Genomic DNA, 21,151 nt, shown 5'->3' with positions numbered 1-21,151 from the left:
CAAAAGATAGTCACCGTTTGCTGGACATTGGCGTGTTCCAGGGGTGTCCCAAATTTTAATCAAATATTACCACCAAGTGTTGTTACTTTTTCAATGCACCCAAGAACAGAAAATAAGATGCATATGATACACTAACTTCATGTAAACTTGCAATAGTTTCTGTCAACAAGCTAACAAGATATGATCGTTAAAGTAAAATTTCGGTAATTCTTTTTATCAAAATCAAAATCCAATACAACCGCAACTAAAACAGATATCCAAAAACGGCTATTAGAGTTTGCTGTGTTGTGTGTGGAGACAATTCTCAGAAAATTTTGAAGCATTTCATGCAGTGGACTCGGAGTTGTTTGCGTTTGAACACTGTGAAAATCTTGAATCTAATATGGCTGCCAAACCATGTGACCAATGACCAAAGATAAAGAACAAAAAAATGTCAAGCAGCTCAAGCAGCAGATACATGCAAGTTTTCAAAGTAATCGGATAAGCGGCTGCGGAGCAATAGGGCGAAATACATCTTTAAAAAAGTCTTGATTTTTAGTTATCTGCCCTTGGCCTTTGGGCCTACGGCTTTGGGTTTTTGGCGGGCACTAGTACCCAACGGTCTTCATACACATACAAAATTTGAACAAAATCGAGCCAGTGGTTATTTTGCTAGCTCTGGTACAAAATCGGCGGAATAATAATAATATTAAATCAAAAGATAACACTGGGGCTCTTTTGCCTTTCGGCTTGGTGACTCTTTAACAGGCCGTAACTTCTTTGTCAATTGGGCTCCAGTCAAACGGATTAGCGTTCTGCGTTTGTCCGGGCCCCGGGTTCCTGTCGCATTGCTGAGATAAAGTGCTAAACTTGTTTCCGACCTCGTTCATATTCGAATCCTCAAATGGTTTGCTTGTACCAACGCCATCAAATGTAAGGAACCGCTTTCGAGACATCACCACGCGTGTCCCAGTGTGTTCTAAACCCATGTTTGACTTCGACCATGTTCGAATCCGCATATGGTTTGCTTGTACCAACGCCATCAAATGTAATGAACCGCTTGTGAGACATCACCACACGTGTCCCAGTGTGTTCTAAACCCATGTTTGACTTCAACCATGTTCGAATCCCCAAATGGTTTGGTTGTACCAATGCCGTTAAATGTAATGAACCGCTTGTGAGACATCACCACACGTGTCCCAGTGTGTTCTTAACCCATATTTGACTTCAACCATGTTCGAATCCCCAAATGGTTTGGTTGTACCAATGCCGTTAAATGTAATAAACCGCTTGTGAGACATCATAACATGTGTCCTAGTGTGTTCTTAACCCAAGTTTGACTTCGACCATGTTCGAATCCGCACATGGTTTGGTTGTACCAACTCCGTCAAAAGATAGTCACCGTTTGCAGGACATTACCGCTACCAAATTGGCGTGTGCCACAGTTTCCCATATTCTAATCCGCAAATGGTTTGCTTTTAACAACGCCATCAAAAATAAGGTATCATAGCAAATGGCAATTGAGAAATGAAAAATCAAGTCAGCAAGTCTGACCACCCGATCCGATTAGTCGCCTCCTGTGACAAGCATAGTTGCCTCTTAAGACAAGCATCGGTTGAAAAAGGCCAATTCTAACTCTGGTCGTCAAGGGTAGTACACATAATATTGAACAAGACTGTGGAGAACGCTTGAGTATTTGCAAAGCTAGTGAATGGGGGTTTATAGTAGATTTATGAGGCGCTTCCTTCAGTATTTGTACTCAAGTCAATTTGTACTCAATATTTTTTACTAAAATCAAGTAATACCACCAAGCGGTGGTGCTTTCAGTATGCAACCCAGAAAAAAAATGAGGTACATATAGTATCAAAACTTCATGCAAACTGGCAATAGTTTCTGTGGAGAACCTTACAAGATATGATCTTTAAAGTAAAATTTCGGTGAAAAAAATTATCAAAATCAAAATCCATTATGGCCGCAACTAAAAAAGATATCGAAAAACGGCTATGCTAATTTGTTGTGTTCTGTATGGAGACAATTCTCAGAAAGTTTGAAATCATTTCATGCAGTAGATTCAGAGGAGATAGTATTTGAAGACAGGTGCCCAAAAAACCATGTAAAAACCTTGAATCCAATATGGCTGCCAAACCACATGACCAATGACCAAAGTCAAAGAACAAAAAATATCAAAGAACTGAAGCAGCAGATACATGCAAGGTTTGAAAGTAAACGGACAAATGGTTGTGGAGCAGCAGGGCAAAATATATCGTCCAAAAATACTTGTTTTTCAGTTATCTGCCCTTTGCCTTTGGGCCTACGGCCTTGGGTTTTTGGCGGGCACTAGTACCCAACGGTCCACATACACATACAAAATTTGAACACAATCAGGCCAGGGGTTATTTTGCTAGGCCTGGTACAAAAATCGGCGGAATAATAAATAATAATAATAAATAATAATTAAAGCTGCAAGCAGCAATGGCGGGCTCCAAGTAACAATGTGCCCAAACGTCCATGTTCGAATCCTCAAAGGGTTTCCTTGAACCAAATCCATCAAATGTAGGCACCACTTGCAGGGTATCGTCGCAGGGAAATTGGTGTGTGCCAGGGTGTCCAGGTCAGTTCTCAAACCATTACCGACCTCGAACATGTTCGAATCCATAAGAGGTTGGCTTGTGCCAACTCTCTCAAAAGATAGTCACCCGAAATCGCCGCTACGAAATTGGCGTGTTCCAGGGGTGTCCCAAATATTAATCAAATATTACCACCAAGCAGTGTTACTTTTTGCATACAACCAATAACAATAAATGAGATGCATATGGCACACTAACTTCATGTAAACTTGCAATAGTTTCTGTGGAGAGCCTTACAAGATATGATCTTGGAAGCAAAATTTCGTTGAAAAAAATGATCGAAATCAAAATTCAATACGGCCGTAACTAAAAAAGATATCCAAAATCGGTTATTAACGTTTGATGTGTTATGTATGGAGACAATTATCAGAAAGTTTGAAAGCATTTCATGCAGTGGACTCAAAGTTGTTTGCATTTGAAGACAGGTACCCAAAAGACACTGTGGAAACCTTGAATCCAAAATGGCTGCCAAACCACGTAACCAATGACCAAAGTCAAAGAACAAAAAATGTCAAGCAGCTCAAGCAGCAGATACATGCAAGGTTTCAAAGTAATCGGATAAGCGGTTGCGGAGCAATAGGGCGAAACACATCTTCCAAATATTATGTTCTTTTAGTTATCTGCCCTTGGCCTTTGGGCCTACAGCCTTGGGTTTATGGCGGGCACTAGTACCTCACGGTCTACATACACACACTAAATTTGAACGAAATCGAGCCAGTGGTTATTTTTCTAGCTCTGGTACAAAAATCGGCGGAATAATAATAATATTAAATCAAACGCTACAAGGGGACTCTAGAGCCTTTCGGCTTGGTGACTCTTTAACAGGCTGTAACTTCTTTGTCAGTTGGGCTCCAGTCAAACGGATTAGCGTTCTGCGTTCGTCCGGGCCCCGGGTTCCTGTCGCATTGCTGAGATAAAGTGCTAAACCTGTTTCCCACCTCGTTCATAAATTCGAATCCTCAAAGGGTTTACCTGTACCAACACCGTCAAATGTAAAGAACCTCTTATGAGACATCACCAATACTAAATTGACATGTGCCTGGGTGTCCCGGGAAGTTTAAACCAATTTCCAACTTCGACCATGTTCGAATCCTCAAATGGTTTGTTTGTACCAACGCCATCAAATGTAAGGAACTGCTTGCAAGACATCAGCACGTGTGTCTTAAAGTGTTCTTAACCCATGTTTGACTTCGACCATGTTCGAATCCGCATATAGTTTGCTTGTACCAACTCCGTCAAAAGATAGTCACCGTTTGCAGGACATTACCGCTACCAAATTGGCGTGTGCCACAGTTTCTCAGAGTGTACTAAACCAATTTCCGACCTCGACCATATTCTAATCAGCAAATGGTTTGCTTTAAACAACGCTGTCAAAAATAAGGTACCCTAGCAATTGGCAATTGAGAAATGAACAATCAAGCCAGCGAGTCTGACCACCCGATGCGATTAGTCGCCTCCTGTGACAAGCATAGTTGCCTCTTGAGACAAACATTGGTTGAAAAAGGCCAATTCTAATCCTGGTCGTCAAGGGTAGTACACATAATACTGAACAAGACTGTGGAGAACGCTTGCAAAGCCAGTGAATGGGGGTGTATGGTAGATTTATGAGGCGCTTCCTTCAGTATTTGTACTCAAGTCTGATTTTTTAACTTAAATCAAATAATACCACACCAAGCAGTGGTGCTTTCAGTATGCAAACCAGGACAAAATGAGCTACATATAGTCTCAAAGCTTCATGCAAACTTTCAATAGTTTCTGTTAAGAACCTTACAAGCTATGATCTTAAGAGTAAACTTTCGGTGAAAAAAATGATCAAAATCAAAATCCAATATTGCCGCAACTAAAAAAGATATCGGAAAATGGCTATGCTAATTTGTTGTGTTCTGTATGGAGACAATTCTCAAAAAGTTTGATAGCATTTCGTGCAGTGGATTCAGAGGAGATAGTATTTGAAGACAGGTACCCCAAAAACCCTGTGAAAACCTTGAATCCAATATAGCTGCCAAACCACGTGATCAATGACCAAAGTCAAAGAACAAAAAATATCAAAGAACTGAAGCAGCAGATACATGCAAGGTTTCAAAGTAATCGGATAAGCGGTTGCGGAGCCATAGGGCGAAATACACCTTCAAAAAATTCTTGTTTTTCAGTTATCTGCCCTTGGCCTTTAGGCCTACGGCCTTGGGCTTTTGGCGGGCACTAGTACCCAACGGTCTTCAAACACACACAAAATTTGAACAAAATCGAGCTGGTGGTTATTTTGCTAGGGCAGGTACAAAAATCGGCGGAATAATAAATAATAATAATAATAATAATAAATATAGCTGCAAAGCAGCAATGGCGGGCTCCAAGTTACACTGTGCACAAACGTCCATGTTCGAATCCTTAAAGGGTTTCCTTGTACCAAATCCGTCACATGTAGGCACAACTTGCAGGGTATTGCCGCTACGAAATTGGCGTGTGCTAAGTCTGTTCTAAACCCATTTCTGACATCAAACATGTTCGAATCCTCAAAGAGTTTGTTTGTACCAACTCTGTCAAAAGATAGTCACCGTGTTCAGGACATTGGCGTGTTCCAGGGGTGTCCCAAATTTTAATCAAATAATACCACCAAGTGTTGTTACTTTTTCCATGCACCCAAGAACAGAAAATAAGATGCATATGATACACTAACTTCATGTAAACTTGCAATAGTTTCTGTCAACAAGCGAACAAGATATGATCGTTAAAGTACAATTTCGGTATTTTTTTTAATCAAAATCAAAATCCAATACAACCGCAACTAAAACAGATATCCAAAACCGGCTATTAGAATTTGCTGTGTTGTGTGTGGAGACAATTCTCCAAAAACTTGAAAGCATTTCATGCTGTGGACTCGGAGTTGTTTGCGTTTGAACACAGGTACCCAAAAGACACTGTGAAAACCTTGAATCTAATATGGCTGCCAAACCATGTGACCAATGACCAAAGTAAAAGAACAAAAAATGTCAAGCAGCTCAAGCAGCAGATACATGCAAGTTTTCAAAGTAATCGGATAAGCGATTGCGGAGCAATAGGGCGAAATACATCTTTTAAAAAGTCTTGATTTGTAGTTATCTGCCCTTGGCCTTTGGGCCTACGGCCTTGGGTTTTTAGCGGGCACTAGTACCCAACGGTCTTCATACACATACACAATTTGAACAAAATCGAGCCAGTGGTTATTTTGCTAGCTCTGGTACAAAAATCGGCGGAATAATAATAATATTAAATCAAAAGATAACACTGGGGCTCTTTAGCCTTTCGGCTTGGTGACTCTTAAACAGGCTGTAACTTCTTTGTCAATTGGGCTCAAGTCAAACGGATTAGCGTTCTGCGTTTGTCCGGACCCCGGGTTCCTGTCGCATTGCTGAGATAAAGTGCTAAACTTGTTTCCGACCTCGTTCATATTCGAATCCTCAAAGGGTTTACCTGTACCAACGCCGTCAAATGTAAGGAACCTCTTATGAGACATCACCACTACTAAATTGACATGTGCCTGGGTGTCCCAGGATGTTTTAACCAATTTCCAACTTCGACCATGTTCGAATCCTTAAATGGTTTGCTTGTACCAACGCCATCAAATGTAAGGAACCGCTTGCGAGACATCACCACACGTGTCCTAGTGTGTTCTTAACCCATGTTTGACTTCGACCATGTTCGAATCCGCATATGGTTTGCTTGTACCAACTCCATCAAATGTAATGAACCGCTTGTGAGACATCACCACACGTGTCCCAGCGTGTTCTTAACCCATGTTTGACTTCGGCCATGTTCGAATCCCCAAATGGTTTGGTTGTACCAATGCCGTTAAATGTAATTAACCGCTTGTGAGACATCATGACATGTGTCCCAGTGTATTCTTAACCCAAGTTTGACTTCGACCATGTTCGAATCCGCACATGGTTTGGTTGTACCAACTCCGTCAAAAGATAGTCACCGTTTTCAGGACATTGCCGCTACCAAATTGGCGTGTGCCACAGTTTCCCATAATCTAATCCGCAAATGGTTTGCTTTTAACAACGCCGTCAAAAATAAGGTACTGTAGTAATTAGCAATTGAGAAATGAAGAATCAAGTCAGCAAGTCTGACCACCCGATCCGATTAGTCGCCTCCTGTGACAAGCATAGTTGCCTCTTAGGACAAGCATCGGTTGAAAAAGGCCAATTCTAACTCTGGTCGTCAAGGGTAGTACACATAATATTGAACAAGACTGTGGAGAACGCTTAAGTATCTGCAAAGCCAGTGAATGGGGGTTTATAGTAGATTTATGAGGCGCTTCCTTCAGTATTTGTACTCAAGTCAATTTGTACTCAATAACTTTTACTAAAATCAAGTAATACCACCAAGCGATGGTGCTTTCAGTATGCAACCCAGAAAAAAAATGAGGTACATATAGTATCAAAACTTCATGCAAACTTTCAATAGTTTCTGTGGAGAACCTTACAAGATATGATCTTTAAAGTAAAATTTTGGTGAAAAAAATTATCAAAATCAAAATCCAATATGGCCGCAACTAAAAAAGATATAAAAAAACGGCTATGCTAATTTGTTGTGTTCTGTATGGAGACAATTCTCAGAAAGTTTGAAATCATTTCATGCAGTGGATTCAGAGGAGATAGTATTTGAAGACAGGTGCCCAAAAAACCTTGGCAAAACCTTGAATCCAATATTGCTGCCAAACCACGTGACCAATGACCAAAGTCAAAGAACAAAAAATATCAAAGAACTGAAGCAGCAGATACATGCAAGGTTTGAAAGTAAACGGACAAACAGTTGTGGAGCAGCAGGGCAAAATATATCGTCAAAAAATACTTGTTTTTCAGTTATCTGCCCTTGGCCTTTGGGCCTATGGCCTTGGATTTTTGGCGGGCACTAGTACCCAACGGTCCACATATACATACAAAATTTGAACACAATCAGGCAAGTGGTTATTTTGCTAGGCCTGGTACAAAAATCGGCGGAATAATAAATAATAATAATAATAATAATAATAATAAATAATAATAATAAATCGAACGATTACAATAGGGCTCTACAGCCTTTCGGCTTGGAGCCCTAATAAATTAAAGCTGCAAGCAGCAATGGCGGGCTCCAAGTAACACTGTGCCCAAACGTCCATGTTCGAATCCTCAAAGGGTTTCCTTGAACCAACTCCGTCAAATGTAGGCACCACTTGCAGGGTATTGTCGCAAGGAAATTGGTGTGTGCCAGAGCGTCCAGGTCTGTTCTAAAACCATTCCCGATCTCGAACATGTTCGAATCCATAAAAGGTTTGCATGTACCAACTCTGTCAAAAGATGTCACCGGAAATCGCCGCTACGAAATTGCCGTGTTCCAGGGGTGTCCAAAGTATTGATCAAATATTACCACCAAGCGGTGTTACTTTTAGCATACAACCAATAACAATAAATGAGATGCATATGGCACACTAACTTCATGTAAACTTGCAATAGTTTCTGTGGAGAACCTTACAAGATATGATCTTCAAAGCAAAATTTCGTTGAAAAATATGATCAAAATCAAAATTCGATACGACCGTAACTAAAAAAGATATCCAAAATCGGCTATTAACATTTGATGCGTTATGTATGGAGACAATTATCAGAAAGTTTGAAAGCATTTCATGCAGTGGACTCAAAGTTGTTTGCATTTGAAGACAGGTACCCTAAAAACACTGTAAAAACCTTGAATCCAATATGGCTGCCAAACCATGTGACCAGTGACCAAAGTCAAAGAACAAAAAATGTCAAGCAGCTTAAGCAGCAGATACATGCTAGGTTTCAACGTAATCGGATAAGCGGTTGTGGAGCAATAGGGCGAAATACATCTTCAAAATATTCTCTTCTTTTAGTTATCTGCCCTTGGCCTTTGGGCCTACGGCCTTGGGATTTGGGCGGGCACCAGTACCCACCGGTCCACATACACACACAAAATGTGAACATAATCGAGCCAGTGGTTATTTTTCTAGCTCTGGTACAAAATTCGGCGGAATAATAATAATATTAAATCAAACGCTAACACTGGGACTCTTCAGCCTTTCGGCTTGGTGACTCTTTAACAGGCCGTAACTTCTTTGTCAGTTGGGCTCAAGTCAAATGGATTATCGTTCTGCGTTCCTCCGGGCCCCGGGTTCCTGTCGCATTGTTGAGATAAAGTGCTAAAACCTGTTTCCCACCTCGTTCATATATTCGAATCCTCAAAGGGTTTACCTGTACCAGCGCCGTCAAATGTAAAGAACCTCTTGTGAGACTACTACATTGACCTGGGTGTCCCAGGATGTTTAAACCAATTTCCAACTTCGACCATGTTCGAATCCTCAAATGGTTTGGTTGTACCAATGCCATCAAATGTAATGAACCACTTGCATGACATCCACATGTGTCCCAGTGTGTTCTTAACCCATGTTTGACTTCGACCATGTTCGAATCCCAAAATGGTTTGGTTGTACCAACGCCATCAAATGTAATAAACCGCTTGTGAGACATCACCATACGTGTCCTAGTGTGTTCTTAACCCATGTTTGACTTCGACCATGTTCGAATCCGCATATGGTTTGGTTGTACCAATGCCATCAAATGTAATGAACCGCTTGTGAGACATCACCACACGTGTCCTAGTGTGTTCTTAACCCATGTTTGACCTCGACCATGTTCGAATCCCCAAATGGTTTGGTTGTACCAATGCCATCAAATGTAATGAACCGCTTGTGAGACATCACCACACGTGTCCTAGTGTGTTCTTAACCCATGTTTGACCTCGACCATGTTCGAATCCCCAAATGGTTTGGTTGTACCAACGCCATCAAATGTAATGAACCGCTTGTGAGACATCACCACATGTGTCCCAGTGTGTTCTTAACCCATGTTTGACTTCGACCATGTTCGAATCCGCATATAGTTTGCTTGTACCAACTCCGTCAAAAGATAGTCACGGTTTGCAGGACATTGCCGCTACCAAATTTACGAGTGCCACAGTTTCCCAGAGTGTACTAAACCAATTTCCGACCTCGACCATATCCTAATCCGCAAATGGTTTGCTTTAAACAACGCTGTCAAAAATAAGGTACCGTAGCAATTGGCAATTGAGAAATGAAGAATCAAGTCTGAAGCGAGTCAGACCACCCGATTCGATTAGTCGCCTCCTGTGACAAGCATAGTTGCCTCTTGAGACAAGCATAGGTTGAAAAAGGCCAATTCTAACTCTGGTCGTCAAGGGTAGTACACATAATATTGAACAAGGCTGTGGAGAACGCGAGGGTATCTGCAAAGCCAGTGAATGGGGGTTTATAGTAGATTTATGAGGCGCTTCCTTCAGTATTTGTACTCAAGTCTGATTTTTTTACTTAAATCGAATAATACCACACCAAGCAGTGGTGCTTTCAGTATGCAACCCAGGACCAAATGAGCTGCATATAGTCTCAAAGTTTCATGCAAACTTTCAATAGTTTCTGTCAAGAACCTTACAAGCTATGATCTTAAAAGTAAAATTTCGGTGAAAAAAATGATCAAAATCAAAATCAAATATGGCCGCAACTACAAAAGATATCGAAAAATGGCTATGCTAATTTGTTGTGTTCTGTATGGAGACAATTCTCAGAAAGTTTGAAATCATTTCATGCAGTGGATTCAGAGGAGATAGTATTTGAAGACAGGTGCCCAAAAAACCCTGGCAAAACCTTGAATCCAATATGGCTGCCAAACCACGTGATCAATGACCAAAGTCAAAGAACAAAAATTATCAAGCAACTGAAGCAGTAGATACATGCAAGGTTTGAAAGTAAACGGACAAACGGTTGTGGAGCAACAGGGCAAAATATATCGTCAAAAAATACTTGTTTTTCAGTTATCTGCCCTTGGCCTTTGGGCCTACGGCCTTGGCTTTCTGGCGGGCACTAGTACCCAATGGTCTCCAAACACACACAAAATTTGAACAAAATCGAGGTAGTGGTGATTTTGCTAGGGCAGGTACAAAAATCGGCGGAATAATAAATAATAATAATAATAAATAATAATAATAATAATAATAATAATAATAAATCGAACGATTACAATAGGGCTCTACAGCCTTTCGGCTTGGAGCCCTAATAATAATAATAAATCGAACGATTACAATAGGGCTCTACAGCCTTTCGGCTTGGAGCCCTAATTAAAGCTGCAAGCAGCAATGGCGGGCTCCAAGAAACACTGTGCCCAAACGTCCATGTTCGAATCCTCAAAGGGTTTCCTTGAACCAAATCCATTAAATGTAGGCACCACTTGCAGGGTATCGTCGCAAGGAAAATGGCGTGTTCCAGGGTGTCCAGGTCTGTTCTAAAACCATTTCCGACCTCGAACATGTTCGAATCCATAAAAGGTTGGCTTGTGCCAACTCTGTCAAAAGATAGTCACCAGAAATCGCCGCTAAGAAATTGGCGTGTTCCAGGGGTGTCCCAAGTATAAATCAAATATTACCACCAAGCGGTGTTACTTTTAGCATACAACCAATAACAATAAATGAGATGCATATGGCACACTAACTTCATGTAAACTTGCAATAGTTTCTATGGAGAACCTTACAAGATATGATCTTTAAAGCAAAATTTCGTTGAAAAAGAATTATCAAAATCAAAATTCAATACGGCCGTAACTAAAAAAGAATTCCAAAATCGGCTACTAAAGTTTGATGTGTTATGTATGGAGATAATTATCAAAAAGTTTGAAAGCATTTCATGCAGTGGACTCGGAGTTCTTTGCGTTTAAAGACAGGTACCCAAAAAAACACTGCGGAAACCTTGAATCCATAATGGCTGCCAAACCACGTGACCAATGACCAAAGTCAAAGAACAAAAAATGTCAAGCAGCTCAAGCAGCAGATACATGCAAGGTTTCAAAGTAATCGGATAAGCGGTTGCTGAGCAATAGGGCGAAACATATCTTCAAAATATTCTGTTCTTTTAGTTATCTGCCCTTGGCTTTTGGGCCTACGGCCTTGGGTTTTTGGCGGGCACTAGTACCCAAAGGTCCACATACACACACAAAATGTGAACAAAATCGAGCAAGAGGTTATTTTTCTAGCTCTGGTACAAAAATCAGCGGAATAATAATAATATTAAATCAAACGCTAACACTGGGACTCTTCAGCCTTTCGGCTTGGTGACACTTTAACAGGCCGTAACTTCTTTGTCAGTTGGGCTCCAGTCAAACGGATTAGCGTTCTGCGTTCGTCCGGGCCCCGGGTTCCTGTCGCATTGCTGAGATAAAGTGCTAAACCTGTTCCCCACCTCGTTCATATATTCGAATCCTCAAAGGGTTTACCTGTACCAGCGACGTCAAATGTAAAGAACCTCTTGTGAGACATCACCACTACTAAATTGACCTGGGTGTCCCAGGATGTTTTAACCAATTTCCAACTTCGACCATGTTCGAATCCTCAAATGGTTTGTTTGTACCAATGCCATCAAATGTAAGGAACCACTTGCATGACATCGCCACATGTGTCCCAGTGTGTTCTTAACCCATGTTTGACTTCGACCATGTTCGAATTAGCATATGGTTTGCTTGTACCAACGCCATCAAATGTAATGAACCGTTTGTGAGACATCACCACACGTGTCCCAGTGTGATCTTAACCAATGTTTGACTTCGACCATGTTCGAATCCCAAAATGGTTTGCTTGTACCAACGCCATCAAATGTAATAAACCGCTTGTGAAACATCACCACACGTGTCTCAGTGTGTTCTTAACCCATGTTTGACTTCGACCATGTTCGAATCCCAAAATGGTTTGGTTGTACCAACGCCGTCAAATGTAATGAACCACTTGTGAGACATCACCACATGTGTCCCAGTGTGTTCTTAACCCATGTTTGACTTCGACCATGTTCGAATCCACATATAGTTTGCTTGTACCAACTCCGTCAAAAGATTGTCACGGTTTGCAGGACATTACCGCTACCAAATTTACGTGTGCCACAGTTTCCAAGAGTGTACTAAACCAATTTCCGACCTCGACCATATGCTAATCCGCAAATGGTTTGCTTTAAACAACGCCGTCAAAAATAAGGTACCGTTGCAATTGGCAATTGAGAAATGAAGAATCAAGCGAGTATGACCACCTGATCCGATTAGTCGCCTCCTGTGACAAGCATAGTTGCCTCTTGAGACAAGCATAGGTTGAAAAAGGCCAATTCTAACTCTGGTCGTCAAGGGTAGTACACATAATATTGAACAAGGCTGTGGAGAACGCGAGGGTATCTGCAAAGCCAGTGAATGGGGGTTTATAGTAGATTTATGAGGCGCTTCCTTCAGTATTTGTACTCAAGTCTGATTTTTTTACTTAAATCGAATAATACCACACCAAGCAGTGGTGCTTTCAGTATGCAACCAAGGACAAAATGAGCTGCATATAGTCTCAAAGTTTCATGCAAACTTTCAATAGTTTCTGTCAAGAACCGTACAAGCTATGATCTTAAAAGTAAAATTTCGGTGAGAAAAATGATCAAAATCAAAATCCAATATGGCCGCAACTACAAAAGATATCGAAAAATGGCTATGCTAATTTGTTGTGTTCTGTATGGAGACAATTCTCAGAAAGTTTGAAATCATTTCATGCAGTGGATTCAGAGGAGATAGTATTTGAAGACAGGTGCCCAAAAAACCCTGGCAAAACCTTGAATCCAATATGGCTGCCAAACCACGTGATCAATGACCAAAGTCAAAGAACAAAAATTGTCAAGCAACTGAAGCAGTAGATACATGCAAGGTTTGAAAGTAAACGGACAAACGGTTGTGGAGCAACAGGGCAAAATATATCGTCAAAAAATACTTGTTTTTCAGTTATCTGCCCTTGGCCTTTGGGCCTACGGCCTTGGCTTTTTGGCGGGCACTAGTACCCAATGGTCTACAAACACACACAAAATTTGAACAAAATCGAGCTAGTGGTTATTTTGCTAGGGCAGGTACAAAAATCGGCGGAATAATAAATAATAATAATAATAAAATATAGCTGCAAAGCAGCAATGGCGGGCTCCAAGTTACACTGTGCACAAACGTCCATGTTCGAATCCTTAAAGGGTTTCCTTGTACCAAATCCGTCACATGTAGGCACAACTTGCAGGGTATTGCCGCTACGAAATTGGCGTGTGCTAAGTCTGTTCTAAACCCATTTCTGACATCAAACATGTTCGAATCCTCAAAGAGTTTGTTTGTACCAACTCTGTCAAAAATTAGTCACCGTGTTCAGGACATTGGCGTGTTCCAGGGGTGTCCCAAATTTTAATCAAATATTACCACCAAGTGTTGTTACTTTTTCCATGCACCCAAGAACAGAAAATAAGATGCATATGATACACTAACTTCATGTAAACTTGCAATAGTTTCTGTCAACAAGCGAACAAGATATGATCGTTAAAGTACAATTTCGGTAATTTTTTTTATCAAAATCAAAATCCAATACAACCGCAACTAAAACAGATATCCAAAAACGGCTATTAGAATTTGCTGTGTTGTGTGTGGAGACAATTCTCCAAAAATTTGGAAGCATTTCATGCAGTGGACTCGAAGTTGTTTGCGTTTGAACACACGTACCCAAAAGACACTGTGAAAACCTTGAATCTAATATGGCTGCCAAACCATGTGACCAATGACCAAAGTAAAAGAACAAAAAATGTCAAGCAGCTCAAGCAGCAGATACATGCAAGTTTTCAAAGTAATCGGATAAGCGGTTGCGGAGCAATAGGGCGAAATACATCTTTTAAAAAGTCTTGATTTGTAGTTATCTGCCCTTGGCCTTTGGGCCTACGGCCTTGGGTTTTTAGAGGGCACTAGTACCCAACGGTCTTCATACACATACACAATTTGAACAAAATCGAGCCAGTGGTTATTTTGCTAGCTCTGGTACAAAAATCGGCGGAATAATAATAATATTAAATCAAACGATAACACTGGGGCTCTTTAGCCTTTCGGCTTGGTGACTCTTAAACAGGCTGTAACTTCTTTGTCATTTGGGCTCCAGTCAAACGGATTAGCGTTCTGCGTTTGTCCGGACCCCGGGTTCCTGTCGCATTGCTGAGATAAAGTGCTAAACTTGTTTCCGACCTCGTTCATATTCGAATCCTCAAAGGGTTTACCTGTACCAACGCCGTCAAATGTAAGGAACCTCTTATGAGACATCACCACTACTAAATTGACATGTGCCTGGGTGTCCCAGGATGTCTTAACCAATTTCCAACTTCGACCATGTTCGAATCCTGAAATGGTTTGCTTGTACCAACGCCATCAAATGTAAGGAACCGCTTGCGAGACATCACCACACGTGTCCTAGTGTGTTCTTAACCCATGTTTGACTTCGACCATGTTCGAATCCCCAAATGGTTTGGTTGTACCAATGCCGTTAAATGTAACTAACCTCTTGTGAGACATCATGACATGTGTCCCAGTGTATTCTTAACCCAAGTTTGACTTCGACCATGTTCGAATTCGCACATGGTTTGGTTGTACCAACTCCGTCAAAAGATAGTCACCGTTTGCAGGACATTGCCGCTACCAAAGTGGCGTGTGCCACAGTTTCCCATAATCTAATCCGCAAATGGTTTGCTTTTAACAACGCCGTCAAAAATAAGGTACTGTAGTAATTGGCAATTGAGAAATGAAGAATCAAGTCAGCAAGTCTGACCACCCGATCCGATTAGTCGCCTCCTGTGACAAGCATAATTGCCTCTTAGGACAAGCATCGGTTGAAAAAGGCCAATTCTAACTCTGGTCGTCAAGGGTAGTACACATAATATTGAACAAGACTGTGGAGAACGCTTGAGTATCTGCAAAGCCAGTGAATGGGGGTTTATAGTAGATTTATGAGGCGCTTCCTTCAGTATTTGTACTCAAGTCAATTTGTACTCAATAACTTTTACTAAAATCAAGTAATACCACCAAGCAGTGGTGCTTTCAGTATGCAACCCAGAAAAAAAATGAGGTACATATAGTATCAAAACTTCATGCAAACTTTCAATAGTTTCTGTGGAGAACCTTACAAGATATGATCTTTTAAGTAAAATTTTGGTGAAAAAAATTATCAAAATCAAAATCCAATATGGCCAACAACTAAAAAAGATATAAAAAAACGGCTATGCTAATTTGTTGTGTTCTGTATGGAGACAATTCTCAGAAAGTTTGAAATCATTTCATGCTGTGGATTCAGAGGAGATAGTATTTGAAGACAGGTGCCCAAAAAACCTTGGCAAAACCTTGAATCCAATATTGCTGCCAAACCACGTGACCAATGACCAAAGTCAAAGAACAAAAAATATCAAAGAACTGAAGCAGCAGATACATGCAAGGTTTGAAAGTAAACGGACAAACGGTTGTGGAGCAGCAGGGCAAAATATATCGTCAAAAAATACTTGTTTTTCAGTTATCCGCCCTTGGCCTTTGGGCCTATGGCCTTGGATTTTTGGCGGGCACTAGTACCCAACGGTCCACATACACATACAAAATTTGAACACAATCAGGCAAGGGGTTATTTTGCTAGGCCTGGTACAAAAATCGGCGGAATAATAAATAATAATAATAATAATAATAATAATAATAAATAATAATAATAAATCGAACGATTACAATAGGGCTCTACAGCCTTTCGGCTTGGAGCCCTAATAATAATTAAAGCTGCAAGCAGCAATGGCGGGCTCCAAGAAATACTGTGCCCAAACGTCCATGTTCGAATCCTCAAAGGGTTTCCTTGAACCAAATCCGTCAAATGTAGGCACCACTTGCAGGGTATCGTCGCAAGGAAAATGTCGTGTGCCAGGGTGTCCAGGTCTGTTCTAAAACCATTTCCGACCTCGAACATGTTCGAATCCATAAAAGGTTTGCTTGTGCCAACTCTGTCAAAAGATAGTCACCAGAAATCGCCGCTACGAATTTTGCGTGTTCCAGGGGTGTCCCAAATATAAATCAAATATAACCACCAAGCGGTGTTACTTTTAGCATACAACCAATAACAATAAATGAGATGCATATGGCACACTAACTTCATGTAAACTTGCAATAGTTTCTGTGGAGAACCTTACAAGATATGATCTTTAAAGCAAAATTTCGTTGAAAAAAATGATCAAAATCAAAATTCAATACGGCTGTAACTAAAAAAGAATTCCAAAATCGGCTACTAAAGTTTAATGTGTTATGTATGGAGATAATTATCAAAAAGTTTGAAAGCATTTCATGCAGTGGACTCGGAGTTCTGTGTGTTTAAAGACAGGTACCCCAAAAAACACTGTGGAAACCTTGAATCCATAATGGCTGCCAAACCACGTGACCAATGACCAAAGTCAAAGAACAAAAAAATGTCAAGCAGCTCAAGCAGCAGATACATGCAAGGTTTCAAAGTAATCAGATAAGCGGTTGCTGAGCAATAGGGCGAAACATATCTTCAAAATATTCTGTTCTTTTAGTTATCTGCCCTTGGCTTTTAATTGGGCCTACGGCCTTGGGTTTTTGGAGGGCACTAGTACCCAACGGTCCACATACACACACAAAATGTGAACAAAATCGAGCCAGTGGTTATTTTTCTAGCCCTGGTACAAAAATCAGCGGAATAATAATAATATTAAATCAAACGCTAACACTGGGACTCTTCAGCCTTTCGGCTTGGTGACACTTTAACAGGCCGTAACTTCTTTGTCAGTTGGGCTCCAGTCAAACGGATTAGCGTTCTGCGTTCGTCCGGGCCCCGGGTTCCTGTCACATTGCTGAGATAAAGTGCTAAACCTGTTCCCTACCTCGTTCATATATTCGAATCCTCAAAGGGTTTACCTGTACCAACGCCGTCAAATGTAAAGAACCTCTTGTGAGACATCACCACTACTAAATTGACCTGGGTGTCCCAGGATGTTTTAACCAATTTCCAACTTCGACCATGTTCGAATCCTCAAATGGTTTGTTTGTACCAATGCCATCAAATGTAAGGAACCACTTGCATGACATCGCCACATGTGTCCCAGTGTGTTCTTAACCCATGTTTGACTTCGACCATGTTCGAATCCGCTTATGGTTTGCTTGTACCAACGCCATCAAATGTAATAAACCGCTTGTGAGACATCACCATATGTGTCCCAGTGTGTTCTTAACCCATTTTTTACTTCGACCATGTTCGAATCCGCATATGGTTTGGTTGTACCAAGGCCATCAAATGTAATAAACCGCTTGTGAGACATCACCACACGTGTCCCAGTGTGTTCTTAACCCATGTTAGACCTCGACCATGTTCGAATCCCCAAATGGTTTGGTTGTACCAACGCCGTCAAATGTAATGAACCGATTGTGAGACATCACCACATGTGTCCCAGTGTGATCTTAACCCATGTTTGACTTCGACCATGTTCGAATCCCAAAATGGTTTGTTTGTACCAACGCCATCAAATGTAAGAAACCGCTTGTGAGACATCACCATACGTGTCCCAGTGTGTTCTTAACCCATTTTTGACTTCGACCATGTTCGAATCCGCATATGGTTTGGTTGTACCAAGGCCATCAAATGTAATGAACCGCTTGTGAGACATCACCACACGTGTCTCAGTGTGTTCTTAACCCATGTTAGACCTCGACCATGTTCGAATCCCCAAATGGTTTGGTTGTACCAACGCCGTCAAATGTAATGAACCGATTGTGAGACATCACCACATGTGTCCCAGTGTGTTCTTAACCCATGTTTGACTTCGACCATGTTCGAATCCGCATATAGTTTGCTTGTACCAACTCCGTCAAAAGATAGTCACGGTTTGCAGGACATTACCGCTACCAAATTGGCTTGTGCCACAGTTTCCCAGAGTGTACTAAACCAATTTCCGACCTCGACCATATCCTAATCCGCAAATGGTTTGCTTTAAACAACGCTGTCAAAAATAAGGTACCGTAGCAGTTGGCAATTGAGAAATGAAGAATCAAGTCTGAAGCGAGTCTGACCACCCGATCCGATTAGTCGCCTCCTGTGACAAGCATAGTTGCCGCTTGAGACAAGCATCGGTTGAAAAAGGCCAATTCTAACTCTGGTCGTCAAGGGTAGTACACATAATATTGAACAAGGCTGTGGAGAACGCGAGGGTATCTGCAAAGCCAGTGAATGGGGGTTTATAGTAGATTTATGAGGCGCTTCCTTCAGTATTTGTACTCAAGTCTGATTTTTTTACTTAAATCGAATAATACCACACCAAGCAGTGGTGCTTTCAGTATGCAACCCAGGACAAAATGAGCTGCATATAGTCTCAAAGTTTCATGCAAACTTTCAATAGTTTCTGTCAAGAACCTTACAAGCTATGATCTTAAAAGTAAAATTTCGGTGAAAAAAATGATCAAAATCAAAATCCAATATGGCCGCAACTACAAAAGATACCGAAAAATGGCTATGCTTATTTGTTGTGTTCTGTATGGAGACAATTCTCAGAAAGTTTGAAATCATTTCATGCAGTGGATTCAGAGGAGATAGTATTTGAGGACAGGTGCCCAAAAAACCCTGTGAAAACCTTGAATCCAATATGGCTGCCAAACCACGTGACCAATGACCAAAGTCAAAGAACAAAAAATATCAAAGAACTGAAGCAGCAGATACATGCAAGGTTTGAAAGTAAACGGACAAACGGTTGTGGAGCAGCAGGGCAAAATATATCGTCAAAAAATACTTGTTTTTCAGTTATCTGCCCTTGGCCTTTGGGTCTACGGCCTTGGGTTTTTGGCGGGCACTAGTACCCAACAGTCCACATACACATACAAAATTTGAACACAACCAGGCAAGTGGTTATTTTGCTAGGCCTGGTACAAAAATCGGCGGAATAATAAATAATAATAATAATAATAATAATAAATAATAATAATAAATCGAACGATTACAATAGGGCTCTACAGCCTTTCGGCTTGGAGCCCTAATAATAATAATAATAATAAATCGAACGATTACAATAGGGCTCTACAGCCTTTCGGCTTGGAGCCCTAATAAATCGAACGATTACAATAGGGCTCTACAGCCTTTCGGCTTGGAGCCCTAATAACGATACGAATAAAGCTTGATCTCACCTGGGCATCACTATCAACAGCGTTGATGGTGAGGATGGGTATGGAGATAGTCTGTGTGGCCAAAATTTCCACACTGTAGTTTTGAGGCTGCAGTCGTGGAGCATTCAAGTTCCTGTTTACAGTTACTAGCACTGTTGATGTGTCCGTGAGTTGTGGAGTTCCTCCATCAGTGGCCACAAGTCGAAGCTGAGTTAAATAAAAGTAATATCAATAGTGACACCTACATCATCAATGTTCTGAAAAAGGGCAAATAACATGTAGGTAAACAACTATACATCTGGGAATAGATAAACATAGGAAGGAACTCACCACATATTGTTCTCTATTATCAGAAGAAAGGGTAGTTCGAGTACTGATGGCTCCACTGCCAGGATTCACTGAAAACAAGCTGAGTGCCACACCATCACCAATCAGAGAATATGTGACCACATTATAGGGACTCTGAAAAGAAAAAGAACGGTTATGCTAAAACAATTCGTTCATTTAAAATAATACATCCACACATAATGAAATAAGAAATTTAGAAATAAATAAAATTAGAACATGATAAAATCCAGGTTGGCCTCTAGACTCAATGCTCCAAACAATCCATGTGCACAAGTTCAGGCAGAAAATTTGACAAAATTAGAATCTGTTGAAATCTAGGTCATATCAACTTGAATGCATAGCAATATATTGAAATGATAGTTGAAAATATATTTGAGTATCGTTGCATCATATGTTTTTGACAATTATAGGTTTTTGGACATATGTTTTTGTACGGCCATATTTATCGTGATTATTCGTGCAATAACAACAGGTGTGGCATGACACAGACATTGTGAATACCCAGATGATGGCTTGTTTTTTAGATAAAGCTGTCTATTATAAGTGAGTGAGATGTTCTACAGTTGTTCTTGTGATTAGTGAGAAAACTACGAATGATTCTTAAGCCTCTGAAAACCCATTTCACAGGGATAAAACAAAATTCACTAAAATATTGTTACAGGAATACCATGAACACAAACAAAACTGCTACTGCTTTCTTCTTCAAAACAAGTGACTGAGAGTTGCTTCCTTGCATTTATTACAGTATCACAGAGTAGGACACTATGAAGTGGCTCTAAGTTTAGGATCATATGGAAGTTAGACTAATGTCTTTAGTGTGGTGAACACTTTCCCAATAGACTCCCCACAGTTTACGATGTGAACTACTTATACGTACACTGGTGTCAGCATCTGTAGCCAGCACATTTGTCACTGGGGAGTTAGTGGGAGCAGTGAAATCAATGCTTGCAGTGTAGGGCTCATTCTGGAAGACAGGGGGGAACTGGTTGCGGATAATGTTGACACGCACACGTGCATTTGGCGTGGATGTTTGTGGTGGTACACCTTGGTCAGTGGCTCCAACTGAGAACTGAAAGTCAGAACGTACAAACAAGATTAGTGAAATGAAATAAAAACAAAACATGAATGGCTTGAATCAAATATATAATATTGCAGTCCACACTG

At 40.7% G+C, this 21,151-nt stretch overlaps 1 protein-coding gene across 2 annotated transcripts in view; it reads right to left on the bottom strand.

Moving 5' to 3' along the window:
* Positions 1–21,151, bottom strand: part of LOC139467935 (uncharacterized) — a 133,877-nt gene that overhangs the window by 63,213 nt on the left and 49,513 nt on the right. For both annotated transcript variants that reach the window (XM_071249527.1, XM_071249528.1), the window contains exons 72-74: positions 20,865–21,056; positions 19,970–20,101; positions 19,661–19,846 (exon numbers count right to left, since the gene is read on the bottom strand). In XM_071249527.1, coding sequence (XP_071105628.1) covers positions 19,661–19,846; positions 19,970–20,101; positions 20,865–21,056 — 510 coding nt within the window. The remainder of the gene's footprint in view (positions 1–19,660; positions 19,847–19,969; positions 20,102–20,864; positions 21,057–21,151) is intronic.

This window comes from Haliotis cracherodii, unplaced genomic scaffold, assembly GCF_022045235.1.
Source record: "Haliotis cracherodii isolate W230 unplaced genomic scaffold, xgHalCrac1.p SCAF_2, whole genome shotgun sequence".
Taxonomy (NCBI): Eukaryota; Metazoa; Mollusca; class Gastropoda; order Lepetellida; family Haliotidae; genus Haliotis; species Haliotis cracherodii.
The sequence above is the reverse complement of the archived record's forward strand: the minus strand, read 5'-3'. Positions and strand labels throughout refer to the sequence as shown.